The sequence below is a fragment of the Spodoptera frugiperda genome, chromosome 25, assembly GCF_023101765.2.
Source record: "Spodoptera frugiperda isolate SF20-4 chromosome 25, AGI-APGP_CSIRO_Sfru_2.0, whole genome shotgun sequence".
In the NCBI taxonomy this organism is placed as follows: domain Eukaryota; kingdom Metazoa; phylum Arthropoda; class Insecta; order Lepidoptera; family Noctuidae; genus Spodoptera; species Spodoptera frugiperda.
This window is the reverse complement of record NC_064236.1, coordinates 14,670,629-14,696,089: the sequence shown is the minus strand read 5'-3', so window position 1 is coordinate 14,696,089 and position 25,461 is coordinate 14,670,629. Positions and strand designations below refer to the sequence as shown.

General features: G+C 34.9%; 1 protein-coding gene across 2 annotated transcripts in view; it reads right to left on the bottom strand.

The window, feature by feature from the left end:
* Positions 1-25,461, bottom strand: part of LOC118270869 (protein apterous) — a 103,646-nt gene that overhangs the window by 24,867 nt on the left and 53,318 nt on the right. For both annotated transcript variants that reach the window (XM_035586767.2, XM_035586689.2), the window contains exons 3-4: positions 11,672-11,845; positions 11,015-11,274 (exon numbers count right to left, since the gene is read on the bottom strand). In XM_035586767.2, coding sequence (XP_035442660.2) covers positions 11,015-11,274; positions 11,672-11,845 — 434 coding nt within the window. The remainder of the gene's footprint in view (positions 1-11,014; positions 11,275-11,671; positions 11,846-25,461) is intronic.

The following is a 25,461-nucleotide window of genomic DNA, read 5'->3' as shown; positions in this document are numbered from 1 at the left end:
AACAAACGATCCCAAACTGTCTTTTGTCACGTTTAAAAAAAACAAAGTCACCTCCAAAAGCCGTTTTGTTGTCGAAAAAATAAAAAATGTAAAAAGTATTTGAACCAACTACCGGCGGTGCTGGAACGCGCCCACCCTATCAACGATCGTGGACGCTACTCGAACTGTCCGATACTTAAAAAAATAAAATAAGAAATGTCACATATTTTGGCGTGAAATAAATCACGGAAGGGACGCTATACTAAATTTATGGCGGTATAACACGGTGCACTCGGTAGAAAAGTTAAGACAAAAGACGAAAAAAGGTAAACACCTTTGATTCGAATGAGAGGGTTCCGCATCCGATGGGATATTTAAAACACTTATGGGCACTCTAGCTTCTTTATTTTTAATAAGGAGAATATTGTATTAATAGACCTTTAAAACGGATTTTTGGGTGATTTGCACATTATGAATAGGCACAATGGTGGTAGGCTATGGTATTATGTTAGATATACTTATCAACATATTAAAATAGGGCCTCAAAAATAGTACTTATAATACATATTTAAAAAACAAATACATCCAAATTGTGCATATAGAGAAAATACTCTCTGACTTTAGGGAGCTTCGGATCCCAAGACCACAAACTCCTTAATGGCGCCGATCTCTAAAAAGGAGACGCCACATGAAACCAAGCAGATGGGTCCTTATTACTTCGCTCCCGTTACTGTAGTAGGAAACGTTTTTTTTTTTCACCGAGCGCCCGTTAACGCTTTATTTATTGTCACTACTCTCGGATATTTAGGGAAGGTAACCGTAATTATATGACATATTTATCTACGAAGTCCGTTTTTGTTAGGTTGTTAAATAAATTGCTTTATATTTATCTGTTTTCTGAAGTGCCTTCTGGTTCGATAGGAAGGACCTGTGTTTGTGTGTAAAAGCCTGGAACCCTAACCACCTCCTACTGCTAGTTTTTTCCCATAGAATTTTGTAATGCAATTTACGATGTAAGAATGCTTTTCCACCAGGGATATGCTATGCTACGTTGCTGTGAATGCGTTAGGGTACCACCAATCATATTCATTGATACACATAGCTTAGCAGTAGTACTAGTGGAAATGGAATCAGCTATAATGACATCGTAACTAAGGAATTACTGAATGAATTAATAAATCTTAGTAGGACAAGCTCTTTCTCAAAATTCCATTTATAATGTGAGGTTGTACATACTTTAACCAAGATAAAAGGCAGCCGACTCTTTTAATATTCAGAATGCACATTGCACAGTTTATGTTCAAAATTGCTAATATATATATGATTGTTTTTTATGATTTAATATTTTTTAACATATTAATTTAAAAATTGTTAGTTTGAGGACCGTGCGAGAGTTTGCTTAGTCATTTCACTTTTAGTTAAGTTATATTCTGACAGTATGAGCATTTACGAGACCTACCCAAATGTTCTTTTGGTTGGTATTGTTCGTCGGATCATTCAGCAACAGCCGTAGCTGAGCTGATTGTAAACTGACACATGCGTACTGCCATCTGAACAGGTCCGCTCATACTGTTGTGGTTCTTTCCTCTAAAGACCACTACAGAATCAACTTGCACGGTTCTCTCACATTATCCTCTATTTCATTGTCTGGACTTTAAAAGAGACTATGACCTCTGAGTTTGTTTCGGCATTTCTTCTCAGAGTAGTTGGATAGGAAATGCCGGCCTCATCTAGCTATTTGAAATATTGACGTGTAAAAGTGTTATTTTATAACCTATTTACAGAAATAAATATCATTTAATTACCAATTTCATTTCACTAAAACTGAAGGCATAAACATTTTTACATCAATGTAAAGAAACATTTAAAAAGGAGACAGAGTGACAATATCTCTACAAACAAGCTCTCGATAAATCAATATGAGTGGATAAGTACTTATGACAATGCAAAGCAAAGAAGAAAATAGGATTTGAAAGCCCTAATGAAATGAAACTGCGGCCCAGACGTGACTTATACGCTACCTACGTTAATATACTTATGAGTTCAGGATTAAAAAGGGTGAATCATTTTAATACAATGGCAAATCCTGATCACTTAAATGGATACTCTTCGTAGGACTCAGAGTCAAAGCAACGTTACAATATCTTTTCTGTTTTGTTTTGAAAGGTTTGTCGAAACGGGATACATTATAGTTTTAGTTAGTTTAAAATTGGCTTTTAATCATACGAAACGTATTAAATTAAATCATTATGATGTCATAGGAAAATGTTTTTTTTGCTAGGGTATAAACGCCAAAAATGTCATCGTAGAGAAATGAGAGTAAGCGCATTAGAAAGAGCGGACAATTTTACGTAGGATTCCATCATCAGACCAATTTTTGACTCAATATGTACGCTTATACACTATTTCTTTTTAACCGTCGATATATTAGCCAAGTTTCATGACGATGCGACAGTTACAAGTGTGTTTAATTCCGATTCTTAGATTCTATTATTACTCGATTCTTAACAGGTAAACTTAAGAAAAAAAAAAGCGATAATAAGATATTTTTCTTCTATTTTTCTCAGTATAGTGTCACACTGTTTTGTATTAGGTGTGAGTTTATAAACAACACGCCTAGAATCAAAACAAGAGTTATTTGTTCGAACAAATGAATGACGTGGGCGAATCTCAACGATTTGTAGCGTAACTGGTAGTAGAGCTCGCCCACTATTTATATGAAACTATTATATCATGAATGGCGAAAACAGAATGGACTAGTTTGTATAAATAAGTTACTTTATTATCATTATTAGATTTATATGTATACGGCTGTTGTTTATAGGAGTTATACCGAGATCAAAATAAATATAATATATATTACTTTCCAATTTGAAACAAATAGCACAAAATTTGGAATTCTACGTACAATTATTTTAACTGTGCATGTACATTTCTCTATCCATACCTTTGGGCAAACAAGAATTAACCAAAGCTAAATGAAGTAGAAAACAAAGGAGAATTAGTATTTTTAGATTAACTAGTGGTCGCCTAGTGGTCGAAATTCGACCATATACGATTTAATTTACAATACCATTTAACATACGTTCAAGGATAATTTTTATTTAACTCAAACTCAAACTGATTATAGGAACTAAGCAATAATATGCATAAAGCCTTATTTTTATAAGAACTATCTCAAGACATACTAAACTAAAAAAGCTCTACTAGTTTCGAGTACAGAGGGACTCTTCATCATGAGCAGTGTACGCAGACGCGGCGACGTCGCGCAGCCTGCTTTAGAGTAGAGTAGCACGATCATGATAAAGAGTCCCACTGTGACTCGAAACTGGTAGAGCTTTTCTCCATTAAAATACGTGAGTAAACCCTGATTTAACAAATCCTCTAAAACATCCTCACAAGTTCGAATATTCTCAAGCACGGCTACTGAGTAAGAAAACCAAAGGTTTGATTCTCAAGTCGAGTATAGTGCAATTAGTTATATACGTAAAATGAAACGCCCAGTAAATTGGTTTATTCCCTAGTAACTGACGAAAACTGCTCCAAGGGCAGACAGAAGAGCATATGACCTTCTCCTACCTTGATGGGAATAAAAGTCGTGATGTTATGTTACAATGTAATTTTTTTCCATTTGTATGATAGGTTCATTGATACCATATGTTGCGTGGGTGTGTCGACTGTCAAGTCCCGTCACCATCGCTTAGTTACAGCCATCGGCACTTTTTATACAAGGAATTGTACATTTAACTTAACCTAGTATTAGGGAACTGATGTTTCTATATCTTAAACGTGTTATAAACTAATTAATATGTAGCTCTTATCATCTAGTGAATGACTTTTAAAACTATGCACTAACATTAACTTTTATATTTATGTGCAAGAACCGTTAAAATAAAATCCGTATAGAAAAATAACATTTTTAAATAGGTCCAAAAAAAGAACACGTTTCATACAAAAATCTCATCCAAAATGACGTTCACGAATCAACAACAGATATAACAAAAAAACCATCAATGACTTTAACTAATTAATAATTTGAACGTTACATCGAAAACGTATGACGTAAGTCTATATAAATGCATGTGTAAGTAGTTTTAACCACTGAAACGGTCAATGACCTAATAATATGTAAACAGTCCACTTGTCTTTTATGAATGCGGTAATTAATTTCGACCTCTAGTTACGCTTTTAATTTTAAGAAGCTCGATTCACGTTTATATTCAATTCATTCATAATTATTATTTTATTTCACATTGAGTAAATGTTAATGAAATAATGAATATCATTTTAAAATGTTAGGCTGAAGTGAGTTCAAAGTTTATTTGGAAGCCTTACATAACATCTCAGGTAAAACAATGACGTACTGTTGCTACGTTATACAATACAACCCATATAATAATATGTTGTGTAAACAGTCACATAATTTTCGGAAAATACGGGTCCACAAAAATGACGTCACAATTAATTTTACGCAGTTGGAATGCACTCTAATGTCACGCCCGCTATGCAGGTTACGATTGTAAAATATCACCAATCTTTGTACAAATATTGGACAGGTCAATTCTCATTCGCCAATATTCCAATATCGTATACCAACACGTCACTATGTGTACCTATTCTATGTCCCTATTCTGGTTGCTTCGAGTTACAATCGGATAAGCCGCGCTCTCGCGGAGAAGCGGCGATGATATGATAACGCCCAAGAATTGTTTATTGTAGTTTATAGTTCAAGTATCTTATGTTTTTTGAGTAACAATGAAATTTTAATTGGAGTATTATAAAACTGACAGAGTAAATTTTATATGGAGTAACATTTTTTCCATATCGAGTAAGTTAGAGCAATGGGCGAAATTCTCCCCAGATCTAATAATTCGTAGAACCTTTCTTGTATTAAAATGAAAAGTAATGTGACAAAGACCCCTTTTCACATACTAATAAAATGTAATATAAATGGAAAACACGTCTAGACCCGTTTAATTATCTAAGTGAGTTACACAAAGCACTCAAAGAGTAACCTCGGAAAATAAAAATATCGTGCTTTGACCCGAAGCCAGATTAATCAGCAAAGCAGTTTAATAAAGCAAATTAATTATCATAAGTTAAAATAGATACTGTTTCCCTCGTTATCGGCACTAATCTAGTCTTTTTTAATCTATTTTATGCAACAAAATAATCTTAGATTAATCTTCAGATAAGCTAATTATTTTCTTACAACCTTTCTAGGTAAAAATCAATTATGCCTAAGTATGTACTATAAAATCTTACTCGTAATATTTTTACTATAACACATTACTTTGCTACTGGCATTTATCTCAAGTTTTATTAAAGAATTTGATATGGCTATGAGAATAATAATATTTTATTTTATGATTCTATACGCTCGTGTAATTTTATATGGCAAACAGTGGCCCGCGGAGCGCCAATCAAAGTCCAAGATCCTTATAATTTGACGCGTGATACAGTCACCAAGCTGAATAAAATTGACTTAGCTATAAGTTGTATAAATTAAATTCATCTTACATAGAGCCATAAGTGGTGCACCAAATTAAAGGAACTTTACCGCAAACTATTATTTCTTTTTCCCTTGTTTTCCTCTTGTTAATGCATTGGAAGATATATGACATTGGTTAACAAGTAAGCCTCCAATTAAAGAGAGCATGAAAAACCATTGATGCATTAACGGTAAAGAATTTTGTGGAAAACAACGCTATGTGGCTTCCAGCTCGGCCCACTCGGCCCCCAGGGGACGAGAGTGGATTTTCATAAAAAAGACAGAAACCTCGTCCTATCTCGTCCCCTAGTCAGAAAAATTAATTTTGGTACAGTCGACTACAAAAGTATATAAAACACTAGTGGTGTTTTTCGTTATTTAATGAGTAGGTTTTGCCTTAAAAAATAAAAATACGGTTTTGTCCGCCAACCAAATGCCAATCTGGCAGCATTTGGCCAAACAAATATTTTTCTTTTAATGTGGAGGACTAAGGCAGAAACCTGCTAACAGCCGTTCATGCAAAGCTTATTATATTCACGAAGCTTGGTATTACACTAAAGTAAAATCACATAAAATTATATGGAGGGTATTTTTAATAAATAGTATGGAACAAGAGGGTAGACGGATAAACATTTTCTTAGCAACTGTACTTTGGGGGCCGAGTGGAAACTAAGATTTCCCTGAAAATAAAAATTCACACTTGGACCTTAGGGGACGAGATGACGCCCTAGTTAGGGATCCAGTGGAAACATAAATTATCGGGGGCCGAGGGTCCGAGTGTGGACTAAATGGATTAAACGTATGCAAAAATATCGGCTCGTTAATTAAGAACCATTGTTGTTGTGATAATGCCTTTGTTTCGTATTGGCAAAATCGTCTTTTCGTATGATTTTAATATTTTAATGAGCTGAATATTTACAATCATTGTATTCATGAATTTTTGCCTACAAAATTGGGTAATTTTCGCGTCGTCTAAGTAGTGTTCTAGTACTCACGTGGCCGGTATGGGACTCCGCCTTTCACCTCCTTACGCAAACCTACGTTCCCATATAATAGATACCGTCGTCCAACAACTTTAGAACTGGTCGCAAAAAACAAGCGTCTCAAGAAAATGGCCGGACGCGGCAAAAAGAGGCTTGGCTAAAGTCGGACTCTATAACTATTTAAAATATCCAATACAGTGTCATATAATTTATTGGTGTCTCCGTACGGCAGCATTGTAAGCGGTAATCGCTTAATCATGAGCGGACAGGTGCCGACTAGCTCTTATTAGGCAAATTGTGTACCTTATACGAAGGCAGAGAGTAAAATTAAAAAACGCACATTAAAAAGACGAGATCGTGCGGTTATTTTTGAGGCGACTTTTTTTCCGGACTTCGGCACTCCGGTTGGGCGATGCTCAACATCGGTATTTTGCACATGTTCAATGTTATTTTAAAAGGCAATGAATTATGCTGGCTGCCAATTATTTTCTTATATGTAGGTCACCAGCCAATTACGATCGTTCTATAGCAATGTGGTTGTTTTTGAAACAGTAGCGAGTTGTTGATCTGAGTACCTATTGGTTGGTTGTATATCTTCGTATATAATTTCGTGTAATACATTGTCTCATAAATAATACATGAAATATGATATTAATGATGACAGTTTCATTTGTTATAAAGGTATTTAATTCAATCATACATATTAAGTGTTCCTTTTTAACTTGACATTTAGTTTTGTATTCCTTTCTTTGTTCGGTCTATCTTGAAATAGAGTTTTTAATATTATTTTAGTTGCTAAAATACATTTAGTTTCAGCTCTGAATTAGTAATGTTATCATTATTTTTAGTAAAGTTAGCACCTGAGCAACAAAAGTTACGTTACATTTAAAAAATAACCCTTCCCTCGTCACGGTTACACCAAACATTTTTAGGCTAATTATACAAAACTGATTCAATGAGAAGCATATTGTCTAGGGATAAAAAACAAGACCCCCAACTGGTGTTACGGCCCCCAAAGCAATAGTAACGATAAAACCGCAACATTATCATGATAATAAGCGACAAATTCATAAAAAAAAAATATTACCAACCCACCCCCATCCGACATAAGATTAATGTGTGTACATAAACCGGGAATAGAACCTCATATTTCGGCGTTCTGTTACATGGGGTGACACCCTTGTGTTTGACAGATATATTTCGTTAGAAAAAATATAATTGCCCTGCTAAAAAGTCGGAAGAATACATACATAGATATTACGCTTGTCCTTTATATGTGTAGGTACACGCCCGCGGCTTCGCACGCGTGGTGTAGAATTTTATAACACATATAAATCTTATTCTTGCATCACTCTAATATATTAAAAACCGCATGAAAATCTGTTGAGTAGTTTTATAGATCTGGGTAGAGACAGACAGTTGAAAGCAACTTATTTATACTTTTTAGAGAATACGCTTGCCTTTCATATGGATGTACAGATAGGTAGAAATGTACTCGATTTTGGCACTTCCCTCGCTTCATCCATTTTAATCAATCTATTCGTGCATGCTCGTTTGTTGTGGTTGCGTTTTGGCTTTATTGCACATCAATTTGGCTAATGTAATTTCGCTTCAAGCGCCCCCTACCGGTGTATCCTTTCATTTTCGTTCGATACACCTCTCGTAAATGTACTTTGACGTCTACTTGCAAATGTGCATTAGATAATGATTTTATACTGTACTGTTAAGGTCTTTTCGTTTTTCTAGATATTTTGAATTTTTTCTGTCTGGTACTTTCCAAGTTACTTGTGGAAGATGCATCATATCTTATTAGAATTATTTTTCACACAAATAAAACACATTTTTTACTTTTTCTCCAATTTAGTGACATGATATAAAAGTTGTATGTCTAATCTTATTCAAAAATATAAAAGCTTATTCATTGAATAACCAGTTAGACTTGATTTCAAAATCTTTGCCAAAAAGATTTGTTTTTAAACCTATGTCGCATGGGAATAGTCTCACCCCCTACATAGAACATGGAACGATAAATATCTCTGTTAGATAATGGATATGCCACAAGAACTTATCTGTATATAATTTAATTTATTAATAAATTGAAATATTATATCATAAAATAACTTATAATGTAAGCCAAAGTTCCCACGTTGTTCACTGGTGAACAATAAACCAAAAAATTTGCTTTCTTCCACATGACAATGGTTGCTGTAACCAGGTTATTTAGATGCATGTTACACATTCCAGGTTAATATAGTACGAACACGCGAACTTGCCTGTTATTTTCCGACAATAGATGAGAAAAAAATTGTTCATAAGTCGCCACTCATTGACTTCTGTGGAGTTCTCCATTTTTTTTTACTTGGTTACATATTAAACACTGTCTGTGTTAATTAATATAAAGCGTGTTTATTTTTTTGTTAATAATGTTTAAAATATTTGATAATGTAATATGATTTACGCTTTACGTATATTAGCACTTAAATTGTTTCAACGTGATATAAATTTTTAGTACAATAACTAATACAAATATATGAATGCAACTAAAAAAACTATTGTTGTTTCCAATATCTGAAGAGTATTATACTCATTATTAATATGAGCACCACTCTAAACAAAAATATGAAAAATGCATAAAACTTTTTTACTAAATACTTTTTTAAATATCAAGTACCTACATAATAATATAATTGGCACTACAGAATTCATTCCACTCGTCTATAATAAAATAATTAGAAAAAAAATCTAGAAATCTAAATTTGAATGCCCGTTTTCTCCCTAAAAACGAGTCTAGGGTCCCTAGACATTACTAGTGTAAGTCCTAAGAGGATCGCTCGGTTCATTGAAATGGCGAGAGTATGATGAACTTAAAACACGCAAACTGCTTGAACGCACGTGAGAAACAGGTTCCAATTCCAACGCTATTTTAGACTATTTGCAGAGATTTTAGAACACAAAATAACAAAATTGGCATACATTTTGGTGACAGACATACTATTTGTTTTAAAAACGACATTTTAAATTGTCGTTTTGTACTATTTTACTATGTTTTTTTTTTTCAGGTTAATTAGTTTGAGATTTCTTTTTTTTCTTTAAGATGTTACCTAAGAAATGAGCCGCATGAAAAACTGTAAACTTTTCTAAACAAAAAGAGTAAATATCAATATCTTAATATACCTATTTTTCTCCTATAGTTTACCTTTATTTTTATATTTCTAGAAAAATTACTCTGTGGGCATAATCTATAAATTAAAAAAGACACAGTTTTAAAGCCTAATTAAGTATTTTACGTCTTCTGTAATATCAAGTTTTAATTATATTGATTATTATTGGTATATTTTAATATTACATAGCTATTCTAATTGAAAAATGTAATTATTTTACGGTACATTATAGAAGGGATGTATAGCAACAGTTTATTTATTTAACTTTTCAAGTCTGACACAGAATTTCTTACAAAAGTTATTGATAGTATCTTTTTAAGTCTAATATTTGAAGATCGACCTTAAAAAAATTAAAATCTAATTTAAAAATCAAGATTAGCTAAAGAAAATCTAGAACAAAAATAATAGAAAAAGCTAACCTTATTTTACAACTTAGAGCCGATATCCAACATAAGTTTAATGGTGAACATCAAAAACCGATTCTGTACGAACTACAAGTGAGTTAAAGTCGTAATGGGGAATATTAAAGTTTATCTTTAATCAATCGCTGTACCGCAGTACCGCTTATAGTGCTGCGTTCTGCGCATATCAAATAAACCGTAACGCTTATGTTACAATACAGTAGCTATTGGACCGCATAAATAGGCAATTTTTATGAGCTATAATTAATAACTATGCAAGTACGTAATGAAAGCAAAAACTTATACGGTTCCTTTGTAAAGGCAGTAATACTTTGCCGCGATTATAACTTTATTGTTCGCTCAGGATTTCAGGTGCCAACGTTTTATGTTTCAAGCTACCTGTGGAATGTTTAGAATGTGTGTATTAGTGCCTTTATAGTGCTTGGTTATGTGCTGTGATCAACAATAAGTACGCTTAATATAAACCCTAAAATTGAAGACGTAAGAAAAATGTAGACCTGTCAGTTAAGGTTTTGTTAGCAAAATTGTGCGACTATTTACTAAAACAAGTACCGTTTAGTTATATAAAAAAACAGAGGATTTGTCTCAAAATAGTTATGGTTTCCTTGAACTTCAATCACTACCGAAACTTGAAGATTTATTTCTTCGCTCCCACGGCGCACGCAACGTACTAATTTCAAATTTGAAAGAGTTCCCGTCGCTCGACCGAACTGGCCAGATAAAGACAGGTTTCTGTATCTCGATAAAAAAATAATTTAAAAAAGAACAAACACACGGGAAGTCACTCCAATAATCTGGCGATGGTAAGTGCGGTTTTGACTTTAATGTGTTAATAAAATTGTTAGCGTTTTGTCGGCGAAACGAGGGCCGATGTTCGATGTAAAACCGACAAGATGGCAACATGCGATGACGATTAAAAATTATTTAAATGTATATAAGTTCGCTGTGGATTCGCTGGGGCATTGTTCTCAAACTCACCTAAGTTTGCAGCCATCAGTTCCTGGTCTTTGGGCTTCTTTTTTCGGGGTCGTCCTTTTTGCCGGGGAGGGGGCGCTGTGGAGCCGTTGAAGAACGGGCCCTTAGGAACATCATTGTCCACGCGAGCGAACTCTGGGGAAGGGTATGGGGGGTAGTGTGGTCCAGGAGCGGGGCCCGCAGCGTAGGGCACTGGACACATCTGTGGTGGGCCCGGCACAGCCATGTGTGCGCTGTACTCCGGTATGGTCTCATAGTGCAGCCTGCGAAACAAAACTTTCCTTAAACTCTGTTGACTGAGATTCGAAGCGGGAAAGTTTTGCTGAAACATTATGTTCGTTAGAGGGCTTTGAAACTGAATACAGTGGTTTAATTCACTGAATACTGGAACATTCGTCACATTCCATTAGAAAGCGGGTCTCGAACGGCGTGTACGAGTAACTTTATTGTTGCGTCTTTGAGTTGTTTCAGACTTACCTATATATAGAGAAAGCTTAGAAACTTGTGATCACTACATATATTGCTCGCGTTTTGATCTTGCAAGTTTCAGGCGTATTCAAGTAACCTAGTTAGTTAAGTTTTGACGCTTAAAACTTAAACATCTTCATTCATTTTGGGTTAAATCTCGCATTTCAATACAAATATTACACAAGCACCAACCTGCAGTAAACTGCTGAATCTCTAATGCCGAATGTGTCTCCTTTGTTCAGTGGGGTGCTGCATAGAGCACATGAGAAGCAGTGCACGTGGAACACCAGGTCCCGAGCGCGCATCACCAGTTCCGAGGCAGAGATTGGGGTATTGCAGCGAGCACATCTTTTTGAGCCGTATAGCCTGCGAAAGATAAGAACATATAAATACTTATGCTGTAATGCGTTTTATTGCAAAAAGGTTAAAAATTAAAGCCGTTTTGAGTATTTTATTTTAGACTACGTTAGTCATGAAATCCTATAGAGCAAAATTATTGTGTAACTTAACCACAATTACCTACATCACAAACCCAAACTATTTATTGTAAAACTCATAAAATATACTGCAATATATCATTTTATATTTAACGAACAAAGTTAATGTTTTATTTTCAATAAAAATATCTAGATTGAATAGATTAAAAGTTATGATATTACTTCTCATCCAACACCTGACAAATGAACACACATTCAGCTAGGTTAATTGATTTTTTGTGTGTAGATTCAAGGAAAAAACAATTATAACGCGCTTGCATTAAGTTGCAATTTAGAATCAAGATAACATAAATGTCTAGGGAGGGAAAAAATCTACACGGTATAATGATTTTGTAGAAGAGTTCAAGAAGACTCGTGTCAAATCGGTAGCCAGCAATTAATTTACGTTATCATCAGTGTACTAATTAAATATAAAAGTTTTATAGCTTTTCGCCACGAACACTCATTGTCTGGCCAGGGCCGCGCGCTCACGCCGCCAACATAAATTCATCAGGAGTTACGCTAAATTAAAATTATATTAAACAATCTTCGTTCTTCTTTGAGGTTTACTCATTGATTAGTATTTTATATTTTTAAACTCTTTGTAGAACCGAACCTTTCTCTATTTGCTATCCTAATGACATCACATATTTAATGTGACCAAGCAATGAAAAAAGGTTTTATAAAAAACTGTCCTACTAACCCTCAAAGACTTAAGAATCAAAATATTTTGTCCTTTACCGATATAGAGCAGTATGTAGAAATTCAAAACTCAACTAGATATGTATGCAGTGCAGAGCTACTTTACAAACAAGAAGCGAGGCGAGGGTGAACCTTTTGCACGAGAAATTTATCCCAAAACGTTCGGGCGCTCGCGTGTGCCGAGGGGAAATATTCGAATGTTCATAGGTACCTATAACAATTCTCGAATGTGAAATGAAATCACAGCCGAAAACCAACAGTTATCCTTATACTCTCATCGAGTTGTGGAGAGTTTCGAATATCGGGAATGTTTTTCCCCTAAAGGGGAAACGCAATACACAAAGTACAAAGATACGAATATTTTACCTGCGTTCTGTTATTCTAGACTCTGTTTATTAACAAAAGTAACTTTACACAGACAAACGTAAGTATGTAGACACTTTATAGTACTTTTTTTGAGGGGGAAAATCATTCAATGTCTCCTCCTGCCCTGAGCGAGGTGAGAAAGTAAGACTCTTACTGACTAAAACTCCTACTCCTGCTTTTTGAGCTAGAGCCCCAGTAAACCGCTAAACTGGCCGCAGCTCCGGACTTCGTACCTAGTGCAGGTAACAATAATTTCACAAAAACTTACATTAAATCATCGGTTCCAAAACTCGTGTTGACTAATTCTAAAATAACTCCACTAAAGTGGAGTATGAAGTTTAGAACCGCGATATTTACCTACCTATGTAAAACAAATAAATGTTTAATAAAATTGACCAACCAACAAAACCACTTAATTCGATATTATTATAATATTGTGGTTATACGTAACACAGTCTAACAAAACAGGATAATAATGCATTTGAGTGCATACAGTCAATCAAGTTATTAAAGTCAAACATTAATTTACATGTTTTAATGAAGAAAGCATCAAAATATATTTCGAGCGACGCGGGATCCGAATTGCGGTCAACGTGTAACGAATACCGAAGTTAATATCAGACCGTTTACAAAATAATGTTATTTGCATGGAAACAGGTAAAAGCCGGAATTAAACACAGTTTGAGTGTGACACCCAATATTTCGGTAAACCACAGACGCGAAAAATTTTGACTAACCGTCACTCGAAATTTAATATAGACAAATGACATGTCGAAACATTTTAACCGAATACTACTAGTTTTTAGTTTCCATTTTTACGTATGTACGCGTTGGTAATTAAAATACTGTATTAAAATTTTGAAATGAAATCCGAATAAATATAGATATTTCTCTAGTAAATAACTAGGTAAATAAATCCCTATTCAAAATGATATTAGTTTCTAAAGTACAAAACAAAATGGTCGGAAGATTTTTTCAATTCTTATCTTATTTCGGTGTCCAAAAATAAATGTCATTCGGCGTTGACCGGCCGAGGCCTTTGGTTTTAAAATAATAATTAAATGCATCCGCCGGTTTTGAGATCCGAGATAGGCGATGCCCTACGGAGTGAGACATCCCAGTGTGGTCCGTTTCCTATCTAGATCGAACTTTTAGCCGCTTTAAATAAGACGTTAAGGAAATACCACATGAACGTTAGGATTTTTTAGATACTTAACTGAGTATCGCGAGAAATCTTTTAAATGTCTTTTTTTAATTACAAGTTTTTAACCTTTTGATGTCAATAGTAAGACGCTTCTTAAGATTCTCATTAGATACTTGCGCCTTACAAATTGCTTCGACGGTGCAAGATAATGTTTATCTCACTTTCGTATTTACGTTTTACTTTTTGTGTTTTACTTACTAAATAGAATTTAGAGTTTTATGTGAGACTTACCACTGTACTCAGAGACATTAATGATTACTTAAACTGTTCCTTAGTAAGGATTATGTATCGAAAAAAGTTGCTAAGGACTGAGTTAAGTAATCATTAAATGACTCTCAGTATGATATTATTTATAGATTCAAACTTTACTATGAACAAATGAACATAGTCATCTTTCATACAGACTAACAAATTTTAGCCTCCCTTTAAACAACAACGATTTGTAAATCATACAAAGAATAACTTCAGTGCCCACTCCGTCCATAAACCCACAAAACGTTGCCCAACGCCTGATTTCCCGGCGACTATTCTGAGCGACCCTCCATTAAGGTTTCACGTACCAAACTTTGCTCTGTCTCACCAGTTGTAGAACTTCTATGGATTAAATCTGTCTGAGACAGAATCACCTTCATTAAAAGAACGAAATGTAACGTATTTCTTATTTAATAGTATGTATATTTTTCTATGACAGTATGTATATTTAGGTTATAAAAGTGAATAGTTTTTTTAATGGTATTAAACTCTTTCTGTCTAAAGACCACCCCGTTCCTACTCCTGCTTTTCGAGCCAGTAACCCATATTTTTTATTTGCCTGGTCTGATATAGGTTTTGAGTTTCATTCCCGGTCAAAGTAGTTTTTTTTTAATATAATTGAATACTCAGTTTTATTTTAGAGTACTTACAATTTCGATTGGTTGAGATTATTATCAAATGAAACAAAAAAAAATCTATGGATACACAAAAACCTCAAGGATAACAAATCTCTACCACCCCTTGTACTGTTTATATATCTATCAACACGTTTTTAATACAGGCCAATTGAATTATTTTATAAACACTCAATGAAAAAAAAAACTAATAAATAAAAAAATCAAGCGAACCTTTCCCTGCAAAGTAAAAGTATGAAGCCCGATAATTTTAATTCTTAATTCAAAACATTCTTTGCAAAATTCCTTGAAGCCTCGTCTAAACAGAATGTGGGTATGCTATGATAGCGGGAAGGAATCTAACTGTTTTTTCAAATATAAATTGTTACGGTTAAACATTCTTTTTAAATAAAGAAAGGACGTTTACTTTGCTTGCTACACATTTTACTCAATTAACTAACTGTTGACATAGGTTCATCACTGTTATGCCACAAGAATGTCTGTACGAGTATACATTCATTTATTTATAAGAAAAATAGGAAAATCATAGAAAACCATAATGCGATATTTTTATAATGACCAAATTGTAACTTAACATTAACTTATTTAACTACCACCACATATTCAAATTCAAATACCTTTTCATAAACGTCAATATAAACAACCCATAAAATATTCGCAACCAAAAATAGGAAGTCAGTCACAAATGGTATAAAGAGACAATCTCAATAATTGCCTAAAACCAAAATCCTCGCATATGGGAAAAACAATTAAGACTGCATACTTTGAGGCAACCATGCGTTAACCCTTAAACGAGAAAGTACACAGGTACCAACTTGAATAAATATAATTAATTTATTGGCTGCAATCAATCCAGTGCACGGCAAAGGGACTCACAAATTTCTTCTAAATGAGACAATCTCACGTGTTCAAACAGCCTTCAGCCACTCAATCAGGCATACAAATATTAACCCAAACAGAAATATCGATAACCTTAGCATCTACACCTACACCGTAGACTCCCTTTTTCCCGTTTCATCAAAGCCCAGCTTTATAACTCGTTGTCAATAATTAAAAATCCATACATACGTTAGAGACATGCGCAATTCATGTGAGAGAATCAAGCTTCGGTAGGAATGCACCAGCTGGACCGGAGTACTTACAAAGCCTCACAAAACCAGCGTGAAACAACGCTTACATAGTGTTAAGCCGTTATAGTGAGGCCAACGGAATCCTTCAAAAGCCGGCAATACAATTTTTGAGAAAAGCCGGTTCATCATCCTACCCCTGTTAGCCAAAATCTATAGAACTAGAAACTACAGAAGCCAGAACCATTAAAATACCTAAACGCAGAAGTGTAAGTCCTCTGGTATTGGTGTGGTGCCGGTCATTGACCTGCCTGTTCATCCATAAATTTAAAAATCCATCAGTGATAGCAGCCCTATCCTCTAAAAAAGAAGCTATTCACCGCGAACACTTGCACCATACCCCACTCAGCAGTGAAATGAAGTTATCGAGGGTTCGTGGGTGTTAGTCACGAGCGATGGTATCTCGGCCACACAGGTCCCCGTACTCCGGACCTCGGACCTCGAGTCCAGGGCTGCGAAACCATTGTTTTACCTTCCACCAACAATAATATTTCCATAACAAATAAAAATATAACGTGCAAACAGTAGATCAGCTATGTGCTATCAATAATTAAAAACGGTGTTTATAAACTACAATTTCTCCGTATAAAATAAACCAATAAGCGAAAAATACGTTTTAAAAAGTGAAGCTCGAAATTTTTAGCTCTGAGTATTCAATATTTTTCAATTAAATTAAGTAAATACATACATATAACTGTAACGAAAAATTGCTGTAGCAAAATACGTAACATTTTTGTTCTGGATTATACGCAAACAAACTATCAATAAAATTTAATCTGTTCGTAGAAAATATAAAATCTGTATAAATTTAACCGATAATAAAGAAGGCAACTCATTCGATTATGTCAATTACGTAAACAAATTTAAATTAAACTGAATAATATTAACAAATTTAATATATCAAATAGTGTTAAACCTATCTTTATTATAATGAGGAATAAAACAAAATACGGTTTTGAAAAACGCATTCCGCACATCACTATAAAATGAAATTTACAACAGTAGTCGCTCGTTCGCCGCTAGATTGATTATGAAAAAAAAATCGAAAACACATGTCACTTCTAAATAGTTCACATGTGAGTTATAAACGGCCATAAGTTTCAGAATCACGGAGCGATTCATAAACATTGTGCGAAGAAAAACTTAGAACGGCCTGGCGGAGAGAACAGAAAAGCTTATCGATACTAGTGATGATAGTTTTAATTTTATCGATGTTCAGATTAATATACTTTTTATCATCTTATCGATACTTTATATCACCTACACTCATGAATATATACCCTAATTGTATTGTACTTATGGCGTTACATTACCTACTACCATCGTCTAACTACAGAATCTCTATCAAAGGCAATTATTAAAATTCCATGGTCAGGTATCAAATTGTTATCCATAACTGAAACTGAGCTTTATCTTAACTGTAGATATCGATATTCAAAATATTCTAACCCGATATCAGGATACCGATATAGTCTTAGCATAGTATGTATCGATAGTCTTAACTCGATACCATAATTCTCAGCCGTAATTTGTGAGAAGATTGATATTCCCCGTGCGTGTGTTATGGGAATAAATCTGTTGTGCTCATAAATGGTCAAGCTGTCTCTTTGCATTTGTATCTATTGCTTACTGGCTCATAATCTTCTGTTACTACTGGTTTGATTTATAAATTAGAAGTTCTTTCTTTAAACTAGAAAAGTGTTTTATCAAGTTACAAAACTTCTTTTCAAAAGTACTTTTAAATAAAACGACTATCTATCGAGGCTCTGTCAACAAAAGACAGCGCGTCTCCTACCAAAACACCCCTTCAATTGTGTCCTCACATACCTACACAGCACAACAACGTTCCTATATAAGCTCAAACTCTCGAACAGACAATTCGACGCGCGATCGATTCATCTCTCCCGCACTTTTCCAACCGAATTTACGTCCCATCAAACAATTTTCTCTCTTAGTGTCTATTGAATACAGTGACTATTACACAATAGACTCCGATGTCAAAGTTGGTGTGACAGACAATTGCAACGGGTTAAAAAAACCGGACAGAGAATTGGAAATTTCAATAATAGGTACAAATACAGCCGAGTTTGAAACAGTTACCGGTGGAATAAAAAATCAAACGGCGTATCTGCGTACGGTAGTGAAAAAGAGGCGATAAAGGGAACAAACATGCCTATGGGATACATTTTTCACAATTTTCGCCATCAAAGTTGGACGTACTACTGTTGTCCTGTGACGGACGCAAATCCTATTACTAAGCGCTGTCTGTGTCCCCGTGATGTCCTGTAAATGTGCTCTTTGCAGAAAATTGTACAGCTACCTACAACGAAATTTTCTCCCTCCGAAATTTTCATACGATGACATGTTCCATAATTTACGTCGACAAGTGAATGTAAATAGTTTTCCAACTCAATATTGATGTCCGTAGCTGTAATTAGCAAGAGCTTTTCACGCCTGCGTACTTTTTGCGTTTTAATTATGTTTTGTAGTGACGTTCTAACATTTTATATAACAACGGTAACAACTACTAACAGGGAACAACGCGGTTGTAGGATTTCGCAGCTTGTTACACCAATGTAGTAACTTATTTTATTATTTTTATTTTCAGCCATCGTCGTCCCACTGCAGGGCAAAGGCCTCCCTACCCTACTACCATTCATCTCTTTGTGGAACTTTCCGTGGCCAATCCTTTTCATAGGCATCGAGTTCATCCCGCCATCTCCTTCTTTATTTACTTAATAGGAAAAATATCAACTTAATTTTGTACTATTTTAAATCCGTACAAAGGTATTATCAAAAAAAATAATGAAAGCCCTTGTAAAATGTAAAGTTAAAAAATTCTAAGCCATTGACCTTATTCGAAAACGCGTTACACCAATAAGCCAGTTACAAAAAAAATGGCTTCGTATAATAATGCGATTTATTTATTAGCGATTGTCGCCGTTATTTTGTTTCCCATCAGGATTTATTCTCGGAAATAGTCACGGGTACAGGCATTGTCGTTCATTTTGTTTTGCGTCTGTAATGTCAGCCAGTGTTCCGCGTTACCATTGAATAACAGATATTGACTAGTACTTTTAATGCCTTTTTCTCGTTATTCCGGATCTAAAAGCAGAGTCCGATAAAGTGTTTAATTGCTATACCGTAGTGGTTTAAGAGTAATAAAATGAACAGTTGTTTACTCGTGAATTATAACCAATAAATACAGTTTCTTTATAAGCTTACTAGCTTTACTTTTACCTAACAATACTCAAAATCGTTTACAAGTTTGCACAGCAGCTCAAACAGAACGTGATTATCATTAGCCAGCTAACTAACAACGCATAAAGCCCCCATTATCGTGCAATAATGTTCAAATCTCCAGATTGGTTTCATCGATGTTGGTTTTGACAGGTTTGGGCAATCGATTGGACGTCACAACATCGACTATTGAAATTGTTGAGGAGGTAAATTGGTCATCTCGTTAACAATGAGCCTACGGAAAATGATTTTAGACGTCGATAGGAAGTTCCTAGGAGGTCTGTAAACTCTATGGATGTCCCCATGGCTTTAATGGCATTCGCTTGCTTCGCCTTTCAAGGATAGACGTTGTAACTAACCGAAACAGTCCTCTTCATAATAACCTGTCATCTCCCGAAGGGTCAAGGAAATCCTTGCAGGACATTCAGTTTTAGTCAGTTATTGTGCTAGAAAAGCCTATTACCAGAGCTTGTGCAAGTCCGGACTTCGTGTAGGTAATAATGGCGACCCCCCCTCCCCATCTCCATTAACCCTTTGTGTGTATCGAAGCCCCTCAGTCAATTCGGCCGACTGAATACAATTGTAAAATAGCGATGTATACGTTTCTCCTGTTGTTTTGGCAAATTGTTTTGGTAGTGCTTTAAGTCAATTTGGTTAATTATCCGTATTTAACGTGATTCTAAATACATGTTAAATGTTTTGTTCGTTTGATTTATCTTAGAAGTATTTATGATAGTAGATACTGTTATTGCATAAAGGACTATATCCAGTTAAAGAAATACCTCAGATAAGTTTTTAAGTAAAGTTTTCCCACCCTCAAGTGATTACTAGCGTGTTATGGAGTGTTTAGTACTATCTGGTCGAGTCGAGCTACACATCGAGCTATAAAAACCAGCTTATTATGGCCTCACTTTCTATAATTTTTCCGCATACTCTACGGTCAGTTTATACTGGTTCGTATGGTTTGATGTGTAGTTAAGTGTACTAGATAGCAGTCAAAAGTAAACGCAAGTAATTCATAGTAACACGGTGAGGGCTCAAACCGTAACGGTTATCGTTGAATCGTGCACAACCGTGAATTGTAGCCCTGTTTGCCTGTGAATTAGCTAAATTAAACAAATTACTTAGTACAATGTGTTTACCTAGTTGGGTTCTAACTAACTTTACTGATTTTGTCTATCCTTCTTTCTACTTTTGTGGTTCTTTTTTCGTTGTGAGTCCCATGGTGAATGGTTTGGTCAAAATCAAAGCGCTTATTGCAACTAACTACCTACTGCAGTTGGTACTAAGGGTCATTGCAGTCTAAAATTGTCTGGGTATTTATAACCTATTACCTAACCCACCACATGAGGCTCATAAATGTTAACTTATGACTAAAAGTACCTATCACATTCGAACATGACCCAAACATGTCGACATACAAATATGGGCATATAAAATAACAAATTAGGTGCCAAAAGCCAAAGTTGAGTGCATGGTTGGTGCGGTATCTGGACAACCAGTTGCCGCACAACGTGTAGCGGGTTCGATTCCCGCACGGATCAACTCTTTATGTGATCCACAAATTGTTGTTTAGGGTTTAGGTGTCATGTGCATGTGAACTTGTATGTTTGTAAACGCACCATACGACACAGGTGAAAACCTAGTGCGGGGCAACGTATTTTTATGTATAGAAAAAAAAATATTAGTTCGTGAGTGAACTGAATAACGGTGTCCGAAAATATTTGTTTTCACCGGCCGACCGTAGCTGTGTCGATATAGTGGTCGCGAACAGGACTGTAAACGAAGTGGTTGGCTCCAAGGGCACTGATATTGAATGATTCCGTACATTCTGCCCTGAATTGTTAGAACAGTGTTGATTTTGAACTATTGTATAGTATTAGAGCTATAATACAATGTACACCCACTTTTTACCATTTGTGTTATAAGACCCATGTAATAGGGGGTGAGCCTGTTGCCATATCCTGGACACAATTCCAAACTCCGTGCAACTACCGAAAAATTTTCGAAAATCCGAAAAATGCTCAGCAATTGTTTGCCCGACCTGGGAATTGAACCCGAGACCCCTTGTTCGGCAGTCGCACTTGCGACCACTCGACCAATGAGGCAGTACATTGTATAGCGGCATTACGTGCCGTAATGTGCACCTCTGTCTACCCCTTTGGTGATAAAAGGCGTGACGTTGTGTGTGTGTGTGTGTGTGTTTAGTATTGTATGTGAGAGCATCATGTCCATATGCTTATTAGATCATACATATTAGGGTACGGTTCATCCTTTGTAAACACAAAGAGACAGAGAGTCTATAGCCGATAGGTAGAAATATAGAGACGTATAAACCGAGGATTTACGTCCACATTCCATGAATCTCTACAGCAATTCGATATTTCATATGAAAAATCATAGTTTTTTTAAGTTTCAAATTCCATATCCATCCTGAAACGCAATATTTCAGAATCAATAGCACTAAATATTTTACTCAGAATTCGAACTCTATGAATCGCATCAATATCTAGGAACCGAACAAAGCGAATATCAGCAAGTAACCTTCGCTATATTTCCTCAGAGAAAAAGTATACAGATGTTATTTTTACAAGAGCAACAAAGAGCAACGATGGAAATAGAAAAGAAAATGTATCGCTGGTGCTTGAAAACACGGTTTCGCAAAAGAGGACATCTGAATTTGTACCTCATTCTTGTACACTGAAACGTTTATTAATAGCTTTCCAACCGCAGCTTCGCTTTAAAGGAAAAAGGTATAATATCACTAAGTAACCACCTATTGACACAAAAAAGTATTCCATGGAAATGCTCTGCAACATGAAAAAAAAACTTAAAAAACATACATATTTTTCTCATTTATAATATAACTAGCAAAACCCTAAACAATACAACCAAAACATTCTGCATTGCAACCGTAGAAATTACTCATATTTAAACCTACACCGTTTTGTAAACCAACGTACCTTGAACTCTACTTACGAAATATCTACATCATAATACGGGCCAACCATCAACAGACAGTTTAGTTTAATAATTTCATTTAAACTAAAACTTGTACTGTTACCAAAATAAGCTGTGCAAGGGAGTTTCAGTAATATCCTGGTGAATTATTTTCGCGGGATGGGGTCGGAGACAAACAGAGTAGAGGACAAAGGGTCCTCAAATAATAAGGCAGCGAAGGATATCTGCAACCCATCTAGTTCTAAAACAGAACTCTAGACTAAATTCAGACGGTATTATATGTACTCACTATCCATTTAACGAAAGCAACGAAAATACTGAAGTTTAGAAATAGCATTATTTTTAAACTTGTAGATAAAATACAGTTCTTGCCAATTTTATATGTGGTCTCATGTGACAAAGGTAAAAAAAAACCTATCGATATAACCAGATATGGACGACCAGGCACGTAGACGACAGTAATTAAAAAATTAAAACTGAATCGAAACCAAAATCCCGAAGCTAGACAGTGAAGCCATAAAATTAAAAAACGATTTTAATGACGAATGTTTTATTTACAGTTATTTTTCCTCAAAGTCTAAAGAAGCCCACTTAAATTTTTCCTCAATCAAATTATACTAACACCTACACAGAACTCCATAATATAAATTCATAAACTCTGAAAATAATGCTCGCCTCACAAATATTTTACCTAGACTATAAGCGAATGAAATCCGAAATTATACAATCAAATACGATATAAATAGTTAAAGTTAAATTATTTCGCAAGATCAAAACAAGCATCCAGATATACTGTCAATTTTATGAAGAGGTGACCATCTACTTAAATCTCACAATAATAATTACTAATCTACAAAGGAAATCGTAAACACTTTTCACTTATAGTAATTATTAAAACTTTCGCAATAGAACTATCAGCAGTATAACAAGGATTATATTGTTGAGAGAGCCTTGTTACATCAAACATGATTTGCAAAGCATCGCTATTTTAGTGTTCGCATAAAATCTGAACGCTAATATAAAAAAAAAAACAAATCAAAATTCATAATTCTCATGTAACTCCCGTTACGAAAGCACTTCAAAATTTTTATCGCTTATCGTGTAACAAATTTCATTTGTATTGTGCCTGTTTATGTTGAAACAAAAGCTTACGACTCAGAATTACTTGTCCACAACCTTTAGAACTCTCAAAATACTTGCAAAAAAACTATATGGGACCCAACACAATACCTCCCGTTTCGGTCGCCGCGTTAGCCTAACAAGCATCGCATTAAATATTTGGTATCCGAAACCCTTTATCGGCACTCGCCTGGCCCTCGGAGCGCTAGAAACGAGCCGATTCTTCACGCCTTGAACAACAATGGGGCGCGGCGAGCTTTATTTGTGAATAATATGCTACGCCAAACGAATATGACACGGCAATTCGCTCGCCGATAATGTCGATAGAAAAAATATTGTGAAAATGGATCGAACTCGAAATGGTGAACGCAAGGCAATAAACTCGAACTCTTAATTTTTTCCCGTGTAAATCAATGCCATCACTTCTTCTGTTTACTTACCGGCTGATCTCTTGTTCACCGTTGGGGTTCCAGTTTTCCAAGTCGGGGGTTACTGCATCTCGTAAAAGTCTAGGAGTTTCGGCCGCAATTAAGGAATCACTATTATTTGGCGGCTTAAAAATGGGCCAATTTTCAATAAAGTCATCATCATCATAATCAAACATGGTGATAAAACTTGACCATTCACAGCACGAAAATAATATCAACTTCCCTGCGGAAATACGGAGAGCGCTCAATGCAGTGAACCGCACCACAGGAGCGTCGGAGTAAGACTAGGGTCCATTCATCATACATCGGCTTCAACAGGTAGTAAATTATACGTGCGTATAGATTGTGTGCACAAATTGCCCTATTTCCAGAATTAGTTTAAGCTTTATAGAAAAGTGCTAGGATCCTAACTCGACACATGGAGACAACAGCGAGCTTGGCCCACGACGCGTATCTTATTCTTCCACCTACAAAGAATAAGGAAAATGCGAGCAAGAATTTTCATTGTGAGCCCTACTTGATTATATTTGTGTGTAAAATAAATCTAAAAGACATCTTTTGATAACATTGTTAACAAATATATAGGTGAATGAACTTTTCTTTGGAATAGATGTATTATAAATCGGAAACTGGGACATGCATTTTTCACCATATTGACTGTGATAATTCAATAATTCATATATCACACAGGGTTAATAGAATTTTAGTTTTTAGTTAAATCAAAACTAATATTTTTCGATTATCTGACAATTAGTTTTGATTAAGAGTTTTTATGGACTGTGAATCTTTGAAGTTTTAAATTAATTAAAGATATTTTAAAGTAATAGTGAAAATATAATTTGTCTTTATCAAAGTTTCAATTGGCTAGGATTCCTCCCAATATCGTATTATAATTCAATGAACACTAAATTGACTAGGACGAAATACGTATGGTATTAATATTTCAACTTTGAACCAACATATTTCGGCGGACAACTGTCAATATGTGAAACACATTTTTGAAATGCCTACTCTTATATTGCCTTACGTAAAGGCATTCAAGTTTAAATCAGTTATTGTTAACTTATATTAATTTGAATGAAAAAAAAACTTATGGAAACTCTAGATTGTTGTGGAGATTCTTGTGGAGGGAAAAGGGTAAACAGAGTAGCTATCATATGGTGTATTTATTTCTTTGAGTTCTAATTGAGTGTTTTGTAAGAGGGCGCAGTAGCTCAGCACTGCTCTAACTTCTCCACGTATTGTAGTGAAAAGCCAGCAAACAGATGACTAAGTTATTCTTGCTACAATTCTGTAAAAGCAACTTTATTTATTTCTTTATTTGTAAGGCTTTTACGTAGAACTTTACAGGCGGTTATAGGCTATTTTTGAATGAATATAAAAGTTAAAGAAAGAGCAATCTGGGTCGAACTGAATACCTAATAAAACATTTAAATAACATAAGAACAATTTTATTACGTACTTGTTGGTCT